At 30.4% G+C, this 22,678-nt stretch overlaps 1 protein-coding gene across 1 annotated transcript in view; it reads left to right on the top strand.

Moving 5' to 3' along the window:
- LOC149086753 (solute carrier family 53 member 1) overlaps positions 1-19,251 on the top strand; it is a 29,014-nt gene extending 9,763 nt beyond the window's left edge. The window contains exons 5-16 of the mRNA XM_089231115.1: positions 102-279; positions 1,843-1,944; positions 4,117-4,197; positions 5,431-5,509; positions 7,672-7,859; positions 9,101-9,280; positions 10,843-10,990; positions 12,741-12,935; positions 15,591-15,760; positions 17,350-17,483; positions 18,317-18,499; positions 18,663-19,251. Coding sequence (XP_089087241.1) covers positions 102-279; positions 1,843-1,944; positions 4,117-4,197; positions 5,431-5,509; positions 7,672-7,859; positions 9,101-9,280; positions 10,843-10,990; positions 12,741-12,935; positions 15,591-15,760; positions 17,350-17,483; positions 18,317-18,499; positions 18,663-18,729 — 1,705 coding nt within the window. The 3' untranslated portion in view covers positions 18,730-19,251. The remainder of the gene's footprint in view (positions 1-101; positions 280-1,842; positions 1,945-4,116; positions 4,198-5,430; positions 5,510-7,671; positions 7,860-9,100; positions 9,281-10,842; positions 10,991-12,740; positions 12,936-15,590; positions 15,761-17,349; positions 17,484-18,316; positions 18,500-18,662) is intronic.
- The last annotated feature ends 3,427 nt before the right edge of the window (positions 19,252-22,678 follow it).

Raw genomic sequence — 22,678 nt, 5'->3', positions numbered from 1 at the left:
CCCATCAGGATTAAAAAATACTTAATTTATGTAATTACTGAAATTTTTTTTCTAGTATATCATTAACTCATGATTATTTTTGTATCTTCTCATTTTTGTAGGATGGCAATTTTGAAAGGTTTCAACCGTCAGGCTGCAAAGAATGTTCGAGTTCAGACTAGGAAAATTCATGATTTAAAGCTTGCTTTCAGCGAATTTTACCTGAGTTTAATTCTGTTACAAAATTACCAAAATTTAAACTTCACTGGTTTTAGAAAAATTTTGAAGAAACATGATAAAGTAAATACCTTTTCATGTATATCAAAATATAAATTTATAGTCATGCAAATGAATAGCAATCATCAGATGGGCTGAGAATTGTCAAAATTTCACTCACTTTGCTGTGATAGCTATGCCCTTAACTTACGAGGAAGGGGTCCCAGGCAACATCTTCAAGAAATTTTTAAAAATTATCATTGATTCCATTCATTTAAATATGCACAGAAATATAAAAAAAATCGAGTGGGATTATGGGTCACAAAAAAAAAAATAAATAAAATAAATAAATAAAAATAAATGAAATAAAAATAAATAAAATAAAAATAAATAAAATAAAAATAAATAAAATAAAAATAAATAAAATAAAAATAAATAAAATAAAAATAAATAAAATAAAAATAAATAAAATAAAAATAAATAAAATAAAAATAAATAAAATAAAAGTAAATATATTTTGAATGCCAATAGGGGTGAAGAATGAATTTAAAAATCCTAAAATTCTAGAGTGATATCATTCAAACAACACATGATCAGGTACAGCACAGAAAAAGAAGAAGAAAAGAAAAAAAAGAGCTATGTAGTGTGTGTGTAAAATTTTTTATGGTATCACCAAGAAGCACGTAAAGTGATGTATAGGTAACTGTTGTCATTTCTGATAATTTTTTGTGGCTTTAATAATTACAGTCTGCCATTAATTTTAAAAAAAAAATGTTTCTGGGTGATATGAATGTACTTTTTTCTTAATTTTTTGAGGATAACAACTTGGGACCCTTCCCTTGTTAGAGCAACACAATTTTTTGTCATTGTTGGACCTAGTGTGCAATCATTTTTTTAAATTTAAAATTTCGAGAAATGCACTCATATGTAAAAGTAGAAATTGCCCCAAAGCAGAAAGTAAAAAAACAAAAAAAAACCTACACTTTGGGGGTCTTGTCTTATCCCCCCTGACAGTGTTTTTAAGTCATAGTGAATAATGCATTTTTAGGAAGAGGCACAAATCGTCAGAAAGGAGATTTCTAACCTCAAGAAACATTACAGTAAAATTAAAGTCAAATAACTCTGAAAAATATAATTAATTTATTAAAAAAAATTCAAATGACATTTCAAGCCTAAACAAATATATTTTAAACATAGAATAATGATTTGGACTTGAGAAAAAAAAAAAAAAAATGGAGAAGCGGTATTGAAAAATTATTCTAAAATAATTTTCAAAGTTTTGAATTAATCCCATTTGAATGTCATGCATCCTTTTCTATCTTGTTTGCGGGAGTTACCCCTCTGACAGTGTTTTTAATTTCTACAGCAGCAATGCCCATATTCTAAAAAAAAAAAAAAAAAATTAAAATTTTCTACTTTACAAATCTAATGGGAACCCTGTCTTCATCATAAACTTTGTGTTATCTTCTATCACTAGCCCAACAAAATATTTGCAGTACCATTTCTAAAGTTCACCAAATAAAATGTCAAATATCACATAAATGTGCTCATCTCTTGGACAATTCTCTCCCCTTTTTGATGTTAATAATCACATTAAACTTAATGAGACATGTTGAATTTAAACATCTGCATATTTTTTGTTACTAGCTCATAAAAACTGATGCGGGTGCAAAATGGAGACAGACATTTGTAGATGTTGCTCCATTCTATATGAATAAGGATATTGATAAGTTGATCCAAGAAACAGAAGTAAGTATAAAATATCTGTGTGTGTACTGTATTTTTTTGCATGTAATGTGTGGCAAAATATACTGTATTTTAACATGTATAAGGATCATTTTTTTTGCCAAAAAGGGGGGGGGAAACCTTATCAGTGCCGTCTTAAGGCATGGCCCGGGTGCCTCAAGCGAAGAGGGGCCTCACAAAAATGAGATCTGGTTGAAATTTTCGAGAACTTGTTTGCTAGGGCCTCAGAAAAATCAATTGGCCCGGGGGCCCATGAGACTCTTAAGACAGCCCTGGTTCTTATACATGGATAGTATTATAGATATAAACAAATTATTGACTTCCTCGAAACTCAAATCTTATAACTTGGAACATTGCAAGCCATGCAAGAACTAGATGCAGCTGATTATGATGTATCAAATGAGAGTGATGAATTTAATGATTTCTGTGATGAATAAAAAATATATTTTTTATATACAGTCGAACACCAATTTAATGAATTGTAAGAAACTGACCATTTTATTTTATTTGTTAAATCGAGACAATTGATTAATTGGTGTAAAATTAATTACGAGCATAAGCACATTCAAAACGGAAAATTTTAAAGCTACTTACATTGGGTTGCTATTACAACTTATTTCTGCCAAAAACTGAAAAAAAACCTTTAAGAATTAAGTTAGCATGTATAAAAAATTCCCTTATAGAAGTTAGTTTTGTACATCCAACATTTTTATCAAATACTGTCAAAATTATCATTTTTTTTAAACTAAGTAAAAAACACTTTTTGTTCAGATGGCCCACCATTCTTTGCTTGTCAAGACAGAGCACAAACTTATATTGAAAAAAAATAAAAACAACATTATGACATAAACTTACTTGAAGTAACTTCTTTATTACAAGTAATTCCTTATTGAAATCGAAACATGCAGAAAGCACAATGTTTTATGATATTAGTGTGCACCAATTGGCCACTGAAACCTTTCTACGAACACTTTAAATGGCTTTGTTGCCTCTGTCATTTAAAAAGGAACATAGTCTTGCTCTCCCCTTGTTTTGTTTATCTTTGGAGAAGAGCTGAAGTTCAAATCCTGGGAATTCAAATCTTCAGATTATGGTTTTGAGTGATGAGAAAAAAAAAATTAGGACAGTTTGAAAATAATTGGTTATATCTAAGATTTTTATTCCTTAAATATATAAGGGATTGAGCTGTGTTTTTGTCAGAATTTCAGAAAAAAATTTGTTAAATCAAGGAATATTTTGAATCAGGTTTTGTTATATTGGGGTCAGACTGTTTATCTTAAAATAAAAAATATCTTTGATGAGAGAAAACTATTTACAAATTTTAAGTCCAAAAAATCAGGGGATCCCTTCGGGTCTATGATTAGGATTTTTATATTATTTTGCTGCTCCCACCAATTTGAAATTTGATAATTTTATAACACATTTTATATATCCACCTAAAATTTTCCAAATTTTCCATACATTTTGGCACCTAGGATACTTGCCCCCCCCCCTCTATTTCTAGCCATGTGTTCCCTTATACGTGTTAAAATATGGTAATCTGCAGATGCAACTTTCATTCAGAGAGAGAGAGAGAGATCTTATGGAATGGAAGGGATTGTTTGTAACGGTTTTCGTAGAAAAGATATAAAAAAAATATGGAGGGCAGATTTCAGCACCAACAAGAACATGAAGAAGCACAATTCTGGCAACATAAATACGTTAGGGCCACACATAAATTCAGAACACACATTCAAGCATGTACCAATTTGTTAGAAATTCCATAGAGGAATCTGTATAGGTGAATGTATGGTTAAGTAGTAGTGTATACTTGCATTTACATGCAATATCTGTACAGCTTTGAAAATAATTTTGTGCAATATTCATTTATAAAAAAAAGTGCAGATGCATATGGTGTGCAATAGTATGTAATATACCTTAAAAATTAAGATTTTTTTTTAGTGTGTACACAAGAAAATACACTATATATGTTGTGTACAGTGTCCATTAGCGTGATTATGTAAATATTTAATGGAGAAAATGATGCTTTTTATGGATAATGAATAAAATATATGTTCTTTGATTCACATTGGCAACTTTTTGTTTTCTTGGAAATCCTAATATCTTATAAATCACAGCTTTGTATTATTATTCATGGGTCACATCTTTGTAACCATATTTGTTTTGTTATTTCAGAGAATATTTACAAGGGAGCTAGAAAAAGGAGATAGGCAACGTGCAATGAAGAGATTGAGGGTTCCTCCAATCAATGACCAAGTAAGTATTGTTTATATGTTCTTGTTAAAGCTAATTTTTTCATAGCATCAACAACAAACTTTGTATGGAGAGTACAATTGAAATTTATATACTCACTTGAAACTAATGATGATCTGTGAATTAGTTGTATTTTTTTTTATATAAAAGATGCCTATGCAAATTAATATATATTTTTTAATTTGATACAATCTGATTATATAATCTCAAACCTTTAAAAAATATTGACTGAGCAAATTGAAAAAATAATGTTTATTATGTCAATGCTAAATGTATATATAATTTTTTACATGATACACAAATTGATTTTCTCTATAATTACATTACATCAATGTTCTCCAGGTTCATTTTATGGTCTATTGTGTTCCTCTGAATTCCCAAAGGATTTCAAGTTGAAATACCTTACTCTGTCATAAAACACCATACCAATCATTGATGCTAAATAACCAACCGTTTCAAAAAGTGTGCAGGATTTCAGGTCCATAAAAATCTGGTTACCAAGGGTAAGAACTAATTCAAAAGAAGTATTAAAAAAAGTGATAGAAACATTTTTTTAACATTCCTGCTTAATTTTCAATGTTGTTGAAATAGTCAAGGTGCTTAGAATGAAAATATCTAGGAATCAAAAAGCTGTTTATCCTAAGCAATGTGAAATTCCTGAACTGCTTTAGCAATTTCTTTTCTGAAGTGGTTATGAGAAATTATGATGGAGAAAAGAAAACTATTGACTTGTGTATTTATTATCGACATGGATTAAATTAAAAATTTATTCTGATATTTCAGGACACAAAATGTTAGAACTTACTGCTATGGATTATAAAGAATTATATATAAATTGACATTACGTGGGAACATGATAACATGTGGTGATGATAACATTTGTGGTTGAAAACTTCTAGTATCTATTTGCTTTTGTTTAAGTTCATAATTGTAATAAGTATAAAATTACATATACAGTGAAACCTCAGTATAGCGATACTCTACAGACCAAGAAAAAATATAGTTGTAGAGCGATTATTGTTATATCGAGTATGGTTGTAGCAAGGTTTCACTGTAGTTTAATTTTATTTGATTACATTATGTGTCTGTCAATTATATGATAAAAGCATGCATCTTTTTAGGATTTTTTAAAGCTGTGAACAAGTGTAATTTATCATTCATAAGTGATATTTAAAATAATTCATTTGTTGCAGCAATGAATTTGTTACCCAAATTTCTTAATTTTTTTTTTTGTAGCATTCTCCATGGATTACTTTCAAAGTTGGTCTTTTCTCTGGTGCCTTTGCCGTTCTTGTGTGTGCTGTCGTAATTTCAGGTGAATATGAATAGATTTTTCCTTTTGAAGTACTTTTTCCTTTATTTGTGATAGTTTAGTTTTTATGAATGGATGTTCACAGTATCCTTTTCTCCTTTTATTGCTGCTGTTTTTTCATACCAAGTACCTTGATAAAGCTTTTCAAGAAGTCCTTCTCATCCTCAGTCGAAACATTTCTTTACAAGTCATTGAATTAACCAATGATCAAAAATTAATTAGTGTCTGTGAAACTGGATTGGATTTTTATAAATCCCATGATAAAAGCAATCGGAAGAAATGCTTTACATTACACATAACAGTAGCAGGGATAACAGTTACCTGCAGATACAGGGTGATTTTTTTTTTGTCTTACTGGGTGTCTATGAAGTCCACAAACAATTTCTTGTCTTATATTAAAGTAAGGGATAACTGTGTTCAAAAGTGTATCACTGTTTGCCAGTACTTTAATGATAGAAATGTGAGGTTCAAGGATAGGAGGAAGGATTTGAAAAGCTTCACCACACAAGAATATAGCTTGTAAAAAATTAGCAGCAGGGAAAGAAATAAGAATAAATTGATAATCCTTTCACCACAATAAGTACAATACACAATACTTTTATGGTACATACATTATAAATGTTATGCTTGTAAATATTCCGAGCCTTTCAAACTGAAAAATGTTTTGCTGCAGATCATAAAATGGTTTGTATAGCAATGGTTTGTAATGTAGTTTCCTACAGCACTTGCAAGAAATAATTCCACTGTGAGAGTAGACTCTCATGATTGACAATGTCTAAGACAGCCAAAGAGAGTGAGCAATGAGGAGCAGTATTATCTTTTGGACGAAGATCCCTGTTGCACACATTCAGACCTAGCAAAGGAAGTTGAAGTACCATTAGCACAAACACTTTCCTACACAAGCTGGGAATGAATTCTCTGGCAACAATGAGTATGCGTCACTGTATTGCTGTGTTGTTGCTTTTCATATTCAAGAAGATAGATTTTTGGCACCAAAGCAAGCAAATGAAGCAGAAGGAACTTGCAAGATAAAATAAGAATTAATTTTTTTTTTCAATTTAATTTAAATTTGATTTGTTCTACCTTTTAATTTACAAACTCATTCGATACAATATAAATTTATTTAGCTCAGATAAATTGAAATGAAGTTATACCTTAATGGGATAATTTTTCTCAATAATGAATTTGAACGGTTTAGACAGAACTTGATGTCCTTATTTAATAATTGACTTAGTCCAACAGTTCCCAAATACTTTTAGTCGTGGATCACTTCGAAATCATTGTAAATGCCATGAAACTCCATTTATAGCTGAAATTACAGCCATCTATTAGCAAGAATATTCTAGAAAAATGGAGGACATTCTATCCAGATCAATATCATCTAATGGAGTGCAAAAGTACATACAAGTAAAATTTTTATCAAATTATAATAATACTAGTGCAATCTGTCAATGTTGTGACAGTGTTTTTGCATGTCAATTTAATTAAAACTTTTCATTTGCAGTCATTTATGTGTATGATTTATTTATTTTTCAACTTAACTTTAATTTTTATAATTAAAAAATTGGGTCCTGCATTCCTAGGGGTCCAGGCACGCCCAGTTGGGAACTGTTGACTAAATTCAATTGAATTTATTATTCATGTTTCTTAATCCTGGAGTGTTCCTACAACAAAAAGTGATTTTGAAGAGTATTCAGCATCTCTGAGACGCTACATATTCTTGTTTGAAATTTTCAAGAATGCAGGTTGTTTTAAGCCATGTATTTTGTCTTATTATTGGCTAAAAAGTGCAGATATAGAATTGTAACAATCGTTTGAGGGTTCACCACAAAAAATATTACCTGAAGCTAAGGACAAATACAGCACCAATTTCTTCCGGAGCAGGGAGAGGCAACCATTTCCAGAGAAACGTTAAGTTACTAAACTTTGAAAAGTTGCATTTTAAATTGAAGTAAATTGATGAAACATAATCATAAAACATAAAAAAAATTTATTTAAATAATTAGAGTTGCTTAAAAATACTTTTAATTCCCCCCCCCCCCCCAAAAGATTTTTAAGACAATTTTTTTCCAAAGCTTATTGAAGTTATAAATTTTGCTTTCTTTATGTTAATGTTGGAGCATCAAGCATTTGTTTAAAATTTTTTTTGCAATTTTTCTTTCCAGGTATTTTTCATTACACTCCAGATGACTGGCGGATAGCAGTTCGTTTGTATAGAGGTAGTTTGCTTCTAGTTCTTTTTCTTTTCCTCATCGGGGTCAATGTTTATGGATGGAGAACATCTGGAGTAAACCATGTGTTAATTTTTGAATTAGACCCTCGAAATCACCTGTCTGAGCAGCATCTAATGGAGGTAATATAACATCTGTAATTCCTTTTTTTATTTGTGGAAGGGCATTAATTGTATAAAATAGAAATAATAAATTGGCCTAGAAAAAAAATTAGGCCGTCTGTTTCAATTGCTAACTTGTTTTGACTGACTAAAAATCCATATGGCTGATAAAACTGTTCACTGTGTTTGAAATTTCTTAAAAAATGCTCAATCTCTGAAATAAAAGACTTTTAGACATGGTTCTGGATGTTTCTGGTTCATCTGTTTTTTTTTCCTTATTTTTATCCTGTTCATATCCACCATTTTCATTGCATGCTTCACTTTGTTTGGTCAAACATTTTTTACAAGACCTCTTGGAAGTACAAAACTATGCTTGTATATGCACATATGTATACTTGTTAAAGGGAAAAGTGAAGCTTGATTTACATTCAAGATGCCAGTCGGTTAATAGAGAATGTAAAAACCAAACACAGTATACCCTGAACAATCTGGCACATATACCAGGGGTTGTTGGGATTGTTGGCATCATTGTATTACTGGAAGGTAGCTGAAAAAAGCCCATTTAAATATTATACACTTCTGCACATAAGCATGTTTTCTTTTTTTACACTTAAATGAATCCACTTGAAGATGCCATATTACTGGACGTGCTGGACTAGCACACGGGTAGTTATGGAGAGCCTACTGTACTGCATGTTGTGTTTCTTGCATATTATTAAAGCTATTTGAAAAATGACAGTCACATGGTAACGCAATACCAGAGTGCAAACATTTTACTTAAAAATTGTATGGCTGTGAGAGAGAGAAGTGTATAAATTAATTATTTTTGTTGTGTGTGTGTGTGTGAACTTTTGTTATTAGTTCAATTTCATACTTGTTCTAATACAGTATATGATTATCAAGAGCATCCTTTTATAGCTGGTTATTTATTGTCAAAATAAATTTCATCAGTCAAAATGTCTATTTTTTTTAACAAGTTAAATAAGATTGGACTGCTGCAAGTTGCGTGGTTAAATGAAATCTCTTGAATTTGATCCCAAATTTTGAATCTCTGCATAATAAGTTTCAAAGAAATGAGTATACAATGAAATACTAAGGCAAAATTTGTATGTTTAAAAAATAAAATAAGTTGCGTGACATCAACTTATGAAAGATTGTAACATAAGAATATTATCTTTTGTACACATTAGCACATTTTTGGAAATTTTACTTTATATTTTTTATTGTTTGAAATAATGGTTTATGAATGTATGTATGAATAGATGGCTGCTGTATTCGGAGTGATGTGGGCTCTGAGTGTGCTGGCTTTTTTGTACAGCAATGCCTTATCTGTGCCACCATATGCCAATCCCTTGTCACTTGTTGTGATGATGTTGCTCTTCCTATTTAATCCGACCAAAACTCTCAGGCACAATGCTCGCTTCTGGCTACTTAGAGTGCTGGTGAGTAAAGTACAATCATTAGCTACAATGGCAAAAAAATGTTTAAATTGAGCACTGAAATTTAAATGCAAAGCTGCCAACTTTCCAGGTTTAGTCCAGTAGTGCCACATTTCACGACATCCACAGGGTTTCCGAATTACGAGTTCATATTGCTGGTTTTTGATAATTGCCATCAACATAAAAAGAATAAAAACAGAAGAAAAAAAATTTGAGTTTGCTTTTTTAACTGCCGCTGTTTTATTTTTATTTTTGAAAGCAACCCCATCTGCATTACATGAAGAAACTTTTGACATCGCACCACTTAGACTCCAGTGGTAGCCTGTATGAAAGGTGGTCAAAGCTATCTAAATATATGAATGTAAACAAACATGGCGGCCCATTTATGTTGACAGCATTTTTTTATATATGTTTAATCATAAAACGACTGGTAGATGATTAAATTACCATATTTTCTCTATGTATCAATGCTGATCATATTTCATAGCGGAAATTACAGAAAATTGAATATTTGAAAATACCAGACATTGCCAGTTGTGCTCAGAATACTTAATTTAATGGCTTCTGTTCTTGCTGCTCTTGAAGTTTTGAGGTCAGTTTTTTTTATTCGACTGCATTTTAGATTTTCTTGTAAAGTCTGCCGTTGTTTTCTTCCTCTCACAGAAAATCAACATATCTAAGCTCAAAGTAAAATTAGAAAGTTAAATCTTTCATCATTTGAGATTATGATGCTGGACGTTAATCTTTTGTTTTTAAATAATAGAGATGATTCTTATGTATGTTAAAATTTCTGATGGATAGAAAATTGAAAGCTCCTAAAAATCTCAGTGAAAATAGAATGATTTCATGGAGTAGGGGGAATATTAACTCAATGAAAATGAGCAGTAAATATCTGAAATTCAAGGAAGCATTATTGAAAAAACTGAACATTTCTTAGAATAGTCGGACATCAAATAAAACGGTCGGTAACAGAAAATATGGCTGGCTATGTTTCGTAAAATATGGGTTATATGGTCACCTTATGCATAACTTCTTATTTTGATTCTTATTATGCCCATAAAAAATTTTAAACATTCAAAAGTACATTTGGCAGATTTTCTTAAGAAAGTTACTGGATTTTTACCCTCTGCAGGTTGGCAGGTCTGTAAATGTAAATTTCACTATGGTATTGATTATTCAAATTATTTCAGACTTTATTCAAAGTGTGTTTGCATAGCAGAATAAATTTTATAGGCAAAAATCTTCATGCCTTGTTTTGTTATTTGTAAGTTAATTAGTGCAAGTAATATTTATATTTAACAAACAGTTAATGATGAAGTTCATTAAAACATTAAGTTGATTAAATATTAATGAAAAATTTGTGACACAGTGTTCAAGAGTATTTTAGATAAGCTACTGTTTCAAAGGAAACTTGCTTCAAAAAAATTTTTTGTCTTATTTTCTTTCACAGCAGGAAATCAGTTATAAAAAATAACAGTAAACTGAATTAACAATTAAAAAAAAATGTATGATATGTAGATATGAAAATTTCAATTATTCTCTTTGTTTTTGCGTCATTTCCACAGGGGCGTATTATATCTGCACCATTTTTTTATGTCGGCTTTGCAGACTTTTGGCTGGCCGATCAGCTGAACAGTCTTACACCAGTACTTGTGGACTTCCAATATTTAATATGTTTCTATACCACTGGAATTGATTGGAATGAGAATTCAGGTGAGTAAATAATTTTGACTTAAATTTTTTCACAAGAAATTTCAATTTTCAAACTTATATACACACATATAAGTAAATAAATATATATGCATATAAGTTTTATAAAAAATTTTGCTCAGTGTGAAGATTGTGGTATAAAAGTGCAGTTGTACTCTGATGAGAGAGAGAAATCTGTGCAATATGTTGTTGAGAGTCCATCGGCACCCAGATTCGCCTTAGGTGGCTGTGAGAAGGGGGGCTGAAAGAGAAATGAGTTAATTAAGAACTCTAACACATTGGTGGACCATGAGTCACATCATGAAGATTACAAAAAGAGAAAATTTAATTTGTCATAATTTCCTGTTGCTGTTACAAAAATGAACCATTAACTTAAATCAGAGGATCACGTATTAGTGCTATTTGTTAACATGACAGGTCTAGCGCATCATTTTATCAAAAAATGTCATTGTTGAACAATCAATATTTGCCGATTGGGAATTTAATAGTTATGATTTAGTTTTCATCTTAATTAATTAAATGTTCATATAAATAATGAACATAACATTACATTTGCTAGCTGATTTTAATGGGACCCCCAAAAAGAAAGCATTAAACAAAAATTATCTCATTTGGTCCATGATGGTTTGTTGGAACCTCTTCAGGCTGTACGCTCTGCACACGCACTGTGGCACATGATGTTGATATGGAAGGTGATGATGACCCCTTCTCTATTGTAAACAAGTGGGGGGTAGATAGATTAACATACTGTCCGTGTGTTGTTATAGCTGGGATGAAGCGCAAGTCCTGACGCAAGAGCACCAATGACCCGCTATTATGGAAAATTTGTAGGTGGTCTGCAGACTAATATACTGTCGGTGAGTTGACAATCAATTCTAAGATATCCTGGATATCATCTTTGCTTTTGCCACTCCTAGTCCGGCAACCAGGCAGACGAGACCTTGAAGATCATGAAAAAGGGCTACCTTTTCTTCAAGCACCTAGAATTGTTCTCTAACTGCTCTCCACTGAGCGAAACTGAGTATTTTAACAGTATACTTTCTCGGAAGCACAAGGCTTGAGGCCCCTCATTGGCTGGAGGGCCCCCCATTCACTTGTCCTTCAGTCAGTATATCCAGTACTTGTCCACATGATCGTCTTCGGGGGCGAGTGCTTGTTGCGATGCTGATGGTGTGGGGACTCATATATATATATATATATATATAGGAGAGATTTCAAGAACCAACTTGCAGAAGATTTTTTGTATATTGCAATACAGGGTGTTTCAAAGCATTATGCTTATTTCTTTAACACATACTCAAATTTCTTAACTTCTTATTCATTGGTTTTGAGGGACGTTGTTTGAATTGATTTTTTTAGTTTCATTTCTTTTTTTCCCCCATAGAACCTGGATAAAAATATTTCTTTAAATGTTTATTACAATACACTGCAAAATGCCTATATATGGTACTTGAGGGACCAGAGTAGAAAAATGAATCATTTTAAAGGAGTTATCACTATGCAGATGAAATATATTAACTCATTGAGTAGTATGGTTACATAAGATTTTCACTGTATACATTTTATTGCTAAAAATCTTATGTAATTGCTGATCAGCTGATTTATGTATTTTCTGATCATTAACGAGAAATTCTTGAAATGTGTGTTCCAAAAATTCTGTAATTTATTGGCTCCTTGTAATAAGTCATTTTACAATAATTATAAAATCTGATATGTGCTAGATTTTGAAATATTTTTAATGTACACTTTGCAGATTCTGGTCGTTGTGTAGATGATACCTTCATAGTAAGGCCAGTAGTTGCTTGTTTGCCAGCTTGGTTCCGGTTTGCCCAGTGCCTCAGACGATATAGGGATACCAAAGAAGCTTTCCCACACTTGGTAAATGCAGGAAAATACTCGACTACATTTTTCAATGTAATTTTTTCATCTTTGTATGTGTATTCAAGAGGTGAGCAGTTTAAAAACCATTCTTAATTTTCTAAAATTAAGATTTCACAACTCTTTCAAAATCATTTTCAAAAATTACTTTTTTATGTAAGATTTTAGGTTTCAAAAAATTATTTTTAAACTTAGAGTGCAGATTTAGAAACAATTTGAACCTAATGATTTAGAAATGAGTAATAATCACCTAATTTAAAAAAACTGCAAGCTATTACTAGTATTTTATGCCTAAAATTCACGTTTCTTTCAGAGTTGATGGTTTTTTCATAGTTATTGACACGTATAGAAAGCCTGAAAAATCATTAAAAAAAATCTATCTCAAATTGTATTGCTTACGCAGGACCTTAAAGAGGCTGCATAGAGCCTCAAAAATCACCCATAAGATAAATGTACTGAAGTAATATTGTATTCCAAATATATATATGTAACTACCTTCTTGATGATTCAAAAACTATAGTAAGGAAAAAAAGGGTGTTGAAACTTCAGGGTAAAAAAAAGGATAATGCAAATAAAACATTTTAATATAAATAGCAATATCAGTCACATGCTCTGAAACAAACAAAGAGTTGTTGTCGTTAATTGGGATACCTACCAGCAAGCACATAGTAAAACATAGGCTTGTTGTGTGTGAATGGGAACTTATCCAATGAGAACAAGTTATACAGGGTGCATAGCTAACAGTTGGCATCACAATTTTACTGGCAATCCTAGAGGCATACTTTGAATTAGTAAAAGTATCAAATAACTTGCGGACCTCAGCTACACCATTCACATTACAAGGGGTTGTATAGTTATTGAAATAAAAAAATTAACTTTTTATGTGAACACCCTGCGCTCAAAAACCCAATTAAAAAGTAGTTGCCCTGTCTCTTCTCAGACCAACAAAAGAAATTCTAAATTTTTAAGTGCGATATTTGCAGAGATATCTGAATTCAAAAAATGGAGACAAATTAGGAAAAAGCAACATTTAACTAATGGAAAATTGTTTTTCTCCTCATTTATGCTGTTTTCTAAATTTTTCTCCATTTTGTAAAATTAAAATATCTCAACAAATATTCCACAGAACTTCTTTTGTTGGCCTCAGGAAGACAGGGCAGCAACTTTCTAATTGGGTTTTTGAGCATAGGGTTTCCATATAAAAAGTTATTTTTTTTATTTCAATAACTATACTATCCCTTGCAATATGAATGATGTTGTGAGGCCCACACATTATTTGGATACTTTTTCTCATTAGAAGTATGCCTCTAGGACCCATTGCCAGGAACTTAGATCAATGTGCATTACAGGTTACTGATAACTACTGACACATACATAGATTACTAATAATGATGCTGAGTCTTTAGTTACTGCGGCAGAAAGAGAAAAATCTTGTAATGACCAATTTTTTTGTAATTTTGTTATGACACATCTGGCAAATTTTCAGCATATTTGATCCCTGTTGAACAAGTTTCACTGCATATTTATTTATACAATATTGTTTGGCCAAGGCCTATACAATAGGGTGCGGTGATGGTATTTCACATAGGCCATTGATGCTACATACAAAATCAGAGATTGAAGTTCAGTCTACAGAATTTGATGGAAGGTTGTGTTCCAATCAATAATTGTATGGGGGGGGGGGAAACTAAATTTGATGCAATCTTTTTATGCAAAAAAGTTTCAATTTTCGGGAGTGATTGATCTATTGGAAAAATGTGAGTATTTGATTAGAATGTGGTTAGTGTCAATGTTAAAATAGCCATGGATAATTTTAAAAAGCAATGATAGATGAGCGATATATCTACAGGACATAAGTGGGAGGATATTAAGTTGGCATTTGAGCTGTGTTATGGAAACAGAGGAAGACCAGCAGTTTAAAATAAAGCAGGTAGATTTATTTTGGATAGACTTCCAGCTTATCTATATTGCTTTGTATATAGGGATCTCAAATTTCGCAGGCATAGGGGAGGACAGGAAGGATATAAGTTTGGAAGCATATATTTCAGAGGTGGTGGGTGGAATATTTGAGGTTACAATGAAGAAAAAAAGTTTTTGAAGGTATTTTTGAAATATATAATCTGTGTTGAGGTCGGCAGAAATTATAATCTGTAATTACTTTTGAATATTATGTATGCATATAAATTCATATTTAAGTTCACATAATGTTTTACATTGATAATATGGTTCGGTATGTTACAAGTTATTTTTTCGAAGATTTTCATTAAAATTGCAGGTTGTGAAAAAATCTTTATACACTGAAACCTGTACAAGACCGAACGTCAAGGGACTGAAATAATATTCTGTTTTAGACAGATTTCCATTTTATAAAGATGCAAATCAAAGCACTAATCATTAAACGGACTATATTTTGATTCCGTTTAAGACAGGTTTCACTGTATAATAAAATAATTTATTCAAAAATAAATTCCCATATTCCTATACCAGATGCATTATACTTCTTTTAACCTATTTTGTACACCCAATCAAACATTTAACACTGGCATATAATATGCATCTCCTGTTTTTCTGAAGCAATTTTGTAATGTAAAAAAAGTGTGATACTGACAAATACAGTACTTATTTTAATTTGCCTCATTTGATTATATTCTGGTGATTTATATTGACTTTTTCTCTCTTAGTTTTTGTTCTTCAATCTTATGAAGTACAATTTTTCTCTCTTCAGATGAAAACGGATCAACCTGGGAAAATGCATTTTTCTACTTGTGGCTATTATCAGCACTGGTTAGTTCCATTTATACTTATGTGTGGGATATCAAAATGGATTGGGGTCTGTTTGATTCTGCTACAGGCGACAACAAGTTCCTTCGTGAGGAAATAGTATATTCATCTGCTGTAAGTTTATTTTATGATTATTGAAATTTTTTCATATACATTGTTCCATTTTGTTATTGCTATTTATGTTTTATTTTTTAAAATTTTGTTTTAATTTCCAATCGATGTTGTGGAGGGGGAAAAAATTCTCTAAAACACTATACAAATCAAACAGACAAAACTCAATTTATCACTAGTTCCAGACTTGTCCAGTTGCTACTTTGCCTCAGTTTGCTACACTGAGGTTAGAATAACAAGAATTAAATCTTATTAATATAAACCAATACCTAAGGAAATTTCCCCTGATATATAAATCTAAATTAATCCTACACTAACAGGGTAAACAAAATTCTGTTAACATGAAATTGTCTCTGAGATTCCATCAGTATTGTGTTAATGAAGTTGTGACTGTAACATACAAATTCCTTTAGATTTATGTTTATTAACTGTCAAGGGTCTGTCCAGACTTTTATGTTGGGTCCTGTTTTTATGAAAACTTTCTTTATTTTTGTGAAAAGGATCATTAATTTTGTGAAAAGTAAGTAATTTTGTGTGAAGCGAAATAATCTAGTTAATCACAAAAGAAATGAAATACCAAATTTGTGGTTTCATTAATTTGTATTTTGTGAAGGGTCTGTTTTTCAGATCCAGAATTTTGTGAAAGGTCTGGAAAACAGATCTAAATTTTGGCTGGATAGACCACTGGCAGTATAAACTCAACTTTAATTTTATTAAAACTTATTTTCATGCTTATGTTATACATTCTCATGAGATATTTTTCATTTCATTCTTCTATATGCAATTATGTAATTTTTTTTAATGCCAATATTTAAAACCCACATTGTCCCACAATTGACTGACGGTTTTCAAAATGGGATAGCAAGAAAACAGTGACAGATATTGAAAATTTCAGGTACGCGTTCATGTTGCAAGGTGATGCATAGTTATTGGAATAAAAAAATTAACCTTTTATACAGACACCCTGTGCCCAAAAACACAATTAGGAAGTTGTTGCCCTGTATCTCCCGATGCCAACAAAAAGAATTTCACTTTCATATTCACAGAGATATTTGAATTCCAAAATCGGAGGAAAGTACTCAGCAAAAACTAACTAACAATGCTTCTTTCCTAACTTTCATCCGATTTCTGATTTGAAATATCTCAATGAAAATTGCAATTAGAAACGTGAAATTTTTTTTTGTTGGCATCAGGAGAGACAGGACAACAACTTCCAAATTGGGGTTTTGGGCACAGAGTGTCTGTATAAAAGGTCAATTTTTTTTTATTTTAATAACTATATAGCCTCTTGTAACATGAAAAATACATCCAAAATTCCTGACTTTGCACATTTATAGTCTGCAAGAACGACTTTAATATCTGTCACTGTTTTCTTGTTATCCCATTTTGAAAACTGTCAGTCCATTGTGGGATATACTGTATGAGGTGCAGCATTTAAAAATCACCAATCACTAGTGAAAAGATATATGAAATAAATTTTGTTGTGCTATAATGTTTGAGAACAATATAAATGTGTACCCATTTTTTTTGGTTTATTTACTGCTATTTATTTTCATTTTATTCAATCTTCATTTTCTTTACCCCTCCTCCAGAATTATTACTATTTTGCTGTAGCAGAGGACCTAATTTTGAGATTCGGATGGACCCTGTCAGTTTCATTGACTGAAATGGGTATAATACATTCAGATTTAATGGCTTCTGTTCTTGCGCCTCTTGAAGTTTTCAGGTCAGTTTTTTATTTGAAATGCATTTTGAGATTTTGTTGTAAATTCTGCTGTTTTTTTCTCTCAGAAAATCAACATATCTAAGCTCAGTGTAAAATGAGAAAGATAAATCTTCCCATTTGAAATTATGATGTTTGATGTTAATCTTTTTTCTTTAAATAATAGAGATAATTTATTTTGTTTAATACATCACCAAAGCAAACCATCTTGATTTATCATGTGATGAGAAAATTATTTAGTGTATTTTTCACCATTTTTTATTAACAGTAAAAATTTCAATTGATTTGACTTGAAATTAACACCATGTCAAAATGTAAAGGGGGGGGGGAAACAAACACACACACACACAAACAAACAAACCACGCACGAACAAAAAAATAATAATGCATATCAATATAACACAACAATGGGAAATGGTTCAAACCAGCCTTTTTCTTACAAAATTTTCTCAGTTTCAAATAAATTTGAAACTGTTTTTTTAAAAGCCACATCACAAGAATCTGTCTGTCTTGTCTTTCCAGTTGAAACATTCTAAAGTTATTGTTTTCGATTTGTTATAGGAAAAATTATTGCTAAGAAACACATGTTAAATAAATATATAGAACATGTTTCTCTCTGTTTGATCAACATAAAATTTTTCATACAAAAATTATAATTTAAAAAGAGTTGATGTTTAACATTAAAAAAAAAATATTTTTCAATTTTATTTTGTTTTATTGAATGGAAGCACATTAATTTTATCAGTCTAATTTGAATGAAAATAGTTTTAGATACTTTTTTTACTATTTGATGAGGTGAATACGAGTCTGGTGTACTCAAACATGACATTTTTTAGGAGATTTGTGTGGAACTTCTTCCGATTGGAAAATGAACACCTGAACAATTGTGGTAAGTTCAGAGCTGTTCGCGATATTTCAGTAGCACCTATGGATTGCAGTGATCAATCTCTTTTATTGACAATGATGGATGAATCAGATGGAGTTATCAATAGAAAGAAGAAGGAACGAAAACATCCTAAGTAAGCAGTTTCCTGCAATCTTTCACGTGTTTTAAGCACTACCTTCATCAACATTTGAAAAATTACAAATGATAAATAATTTTTCTTCTTTTTTATATTAGTTGAATGAAACTATGTTGCAAATTTTGTGCATTAAATTATATAAATGAATTTATATTTTCAGTCGCAGAAAAAAGTCAGAAACTAGAATTTTACTTGAAGGAGGTGATACAGATGATCAAGATATATGACAACCATTTCTTTCATTGGTGTAACTTTGTCTTATTTTCCATTGGTTTCATTTTCAGTACTAATTCTATATTGACAAATAGCCATTTATTATCGGAATGACTGTTTTTGAAGTCGAATATGGTCGTGTGGGTGGTGTTTCTTAATTCTAATATTATGAAACAAATTTTTCTTTGTTCAAAATTGCATTTCTGAAAATACAACTATGTGTGCACATATTTGTGAAAAGACCACATATTTTTCTTGTGTTGAAAATAATAATATTGGTAACTAAGTGTATATTTTTCCCGTACAAAAATCCTTAAGAACAGGCAGTAATTTTATTTCAGATTTTTTGAGATCTTTGTTTTATTTCAAAGAAATTTTCTTCGTTACTTAGATTCATATATCTCCTTACATTTGTGTTTTCTTTGTAGCGGAATACCTATTATGTGTATATGTGGCATAGAGACAAAAACAATATTTGAAACTCACGTAAATGATTTTCTGAAATTCTACTTGTTGATATATTTTTTCTGGATTACAAAAAAGAAAACCATATATGTATACACACATCAATATAAAATTTTTAGATCTAGTCAAACCTTTTAGTGTTTTTTTTTTTAATTGAATAATTTTTATTTAATTATTAATAATTGTTTTTTATTCTGATTCTAAATTTCATGACAATCTTTATTTCTAATTTTTTTAAATCTCAAATATGAAGATACTAACATCATATAAAATTATAAAATGTCCAGTAATCATGTTGAATAGCCAAACTAAGAAAAAATGGTCATAAGTGATGTCAGTACTTAAAAAAAATATTGGCACAAAAATGATAATAGATTATCTTTATTTACAATGAAGACATCAAGTTTAAAAAAGTGAAAATTTGAACACTGAAAATTGTAGAAAAAATATCAGAATTATAGGTAAAAACAAGGAATGTATATGAATAGTTGTCATTCCTGTGAATATGACAAATTATATTCAGTAATTTTATGAAGCAAATTTGTATATCCAAGAGAGCTTTATAATTGGAAAAAAACAAACAAAAGTGAGTAGACATATTTATTCACTTTCAAAGAGCAATGTAGTTTCATAATCTAATCAGTGATTAAATTTGTTTTGATTATAGTATGTATTTTCATGAAAGCAGTTGAGATATTAGGTGCACATTAATTATACCAAGGAAAAGAAAGATATGAAGTTATCAATTTTTTTTACACTCTTTCCTTTTTTTTTTAAGATTTCGCATGACAACATACACAAATATTTCTATACTTTTGTTAGTGGGTAGTTTTATGTGATATTTTTCCTTCCTATTTTCAAATTACTGATTTGACATGTTTATAATGTTTTCTCTCCATGATTTTTTGAACAAACGTCAGTTCAAGTAGAATGTTGATAAGTTAAATGAATACTTACGAGTTGAAATTTAGATGAACATTTTTGTGAAATTGTTATTGAAAATCATCTTGATATAGAAGTATTTTTTCTAAAATGAGTAAAAAGTTTGTCTTCTGAAGTAGCCTTATAGGCGAGTGGGGGAATTTAATTAATCACATTTGTTAAGCTTGCTTGCAATCCATGACACTATAGTACAATCATGACTAAAATATACTTTTGCTGATTATTTTTTTCAGTTACTATTATACGAAATGAATCACCTTAATATAAAAATTACTGTGACTGATTTCTTATGGTTGATCAATTAATTGAAGTAATTTAATTGAAGTTTATAATAACTAAAATTCTCTGGTTGAATACGTGTATGCATTGTTATTATAGGTGAGATAAAGGTAACTGGATATATGAATCTTTTTTTGGCCATTTCTGATGGTTTCATTTTCCAGCATGAATATTCCAGCTATTTTATTTTGTTACTTGATATTAAGTTTTATCACTCAACAGAGTCAATTTTTTTTATTACTATTACTTGATATATATGTTTGTGAAGAGAATGAGTATGAAGAAGCAATCATGTTCCTTCTTTATGATAGATATCTGATGCGTACATTATTTTTATAACATGTTAAATGTCAGTCTAATAAAATTTTGTAGCATTACCAAGTATACAGCTGAGTATGATGATTGAAGTGTGTATCATACAGCATTCTTTTGGTTAAAGTGGGAAATCTGGATTTTCATGCATCTAGTATTTGTCACTATCGATTTTCTGTTAAAGGACTTGACTCTAAGATTTTCTTTATTTTTGAAAATAAAATTATTGCTTTAGCATATGCTTTAACATACTGGAATTCACCAATAATACAAATTGTGAAGCACTAAAACGCAACTGAGGGGTGTATTCTATATCATTTTATCTTGTTTTTAATTTTCATATGTATATTATAGCCAGTTTCTTTATGTATGTATGTATGTATGTATGTTTGTTTTCTTTCTGCAAAATATGTCCTGTGTTGTGTGCAGTAGGTCCTTAACTTATGTAGTCAATTCTAAATTTCTGTCTGAAACGACCATGAATTCTTCCCATATTGTGAATATTAAAAAAATATATATGTATATTGATTGCTACAAAAGAAAAGCATTTTTATTGAACTAAGAAAACTTTTCTATAATTTAACATGGTTAGTATATTATTATTCAAAAAAAGATGAGCACAACATCCAAATACAACAAGAATGCATATTTGGATGTTATATTCATCTTTGCATTTTATTGCTTTTTTATTCATTGTAAAATAAAAACATAATTTTAACCCTCTGGATCTTAAATTAACATTCCCATGAATTTTTTCAACAGTTTTAATTTTCATGGTGGGATTTCTGACGCAAAATGGGCATAGAAGAATGGAAAATAGCTTTAGAACAATTATAAAAAAAAATGTTATTAAAGAAAAAATCACCATAAAAGAAAGATTTCAGGCTGATAAAATGAATTTATGAATATATTTATGATTGTCTGTTTGGGTTGTCTGTACAGCCCAAAATCTGACATATTTTATTAATGAAAATGTGTTTTTTCCTTTAGTATGAAAACATCAATAATGAGATAAATTTCGTTTAATTAATTGTAATTGATATACAGCAGGCATCTTCAACCAGTTACTCGCAAGCTCCATGGTGCTCTCTGAAGCTCCCAAAGTGCTCAATGCTTGTGTCCTGTTTCATGCTCGCAAGCATTTGATCAACGTCTCAAACACCTTGTACTCATTCCATTCAATTATAGAAATAATCCTGAATTTATGCATTCATAATGCCAGTTTTTTCCATTAGACTGCTCTTTTGATGATGGGTGCAGGCAGTGCTCATGAGTATAAAAAGATTGAAGACCTCTGATATAGTCTATGCTCATTTTTACAAATTCATCAAAAACACATAGTTTGTAAAATGGGAAAAACATTCAAAGAAATGGCATATTGTCTGGGATCAGAGGAATTGTTTGTAAAAATATGTCATGTTTGTAAATTAGAGGTTCATAAAATTCAGTGTCCACTGTAATGAGAAAATAATAAAAATGCAATGTCTGGCTTTTTTACACAAAATGACTTCTACCTATTACTATTTAAAATAAAATACTGCACAACACAAAAACACAAAGATAAAGCTCTCAAACATTTCCAGGGGACTCATTAAAGTTAATTTTACACATCCTGTCAACGCCATCATGACTGTTGCCATGTGAACGGTATATAAACATTTAAATGAAGTTGTTTTTAGAAGTATTGCCACTGTTAATAAAAGATTAAAACTGCATAAGTTGGGGGCTTAATTGCATCAGTTTTTTAGTTGTGTTATGTTTTCTTTTGTTGTGTTTCTACGTAGATATGTGAAATTAGCTATGAAAAAGTTTCATTTCCTGTGCTCCTCATTCCAGTACGTTTAGTCAAAACTCTGGCTACTTCATTGTTCATTAATGGAATACCAGTGGCATTATACTTTGTACGTCTTTCTCTCTTTTTTTTTCCCCGATCACTTCAATCCCTATCATGATTCCAGATTCAGT

Source organism: Pholcus phalangioides, unplaced genomic scaffold (genome assembly GCF_987345545.1).
Source record: "Pholcus phalangioides strain wild (caught in Gottingen) unplaced genomic scaffold, Ppha-v1.0 ptg000004l_1, whole genome shotgun sequence".
Taxonomy (NCBI): domain Eukaryota; kingdom Metazoa; phylum Arthropoda; class Arachnida; order Araneae; family Pholcidae; genus Pholcus; species Pholcus phalangioides.
The sequence above is the reverse complement of the archived record's forward strand: the minus strand, read 5'-3'. Positions and strand labels throughout refer to the sequence as shown.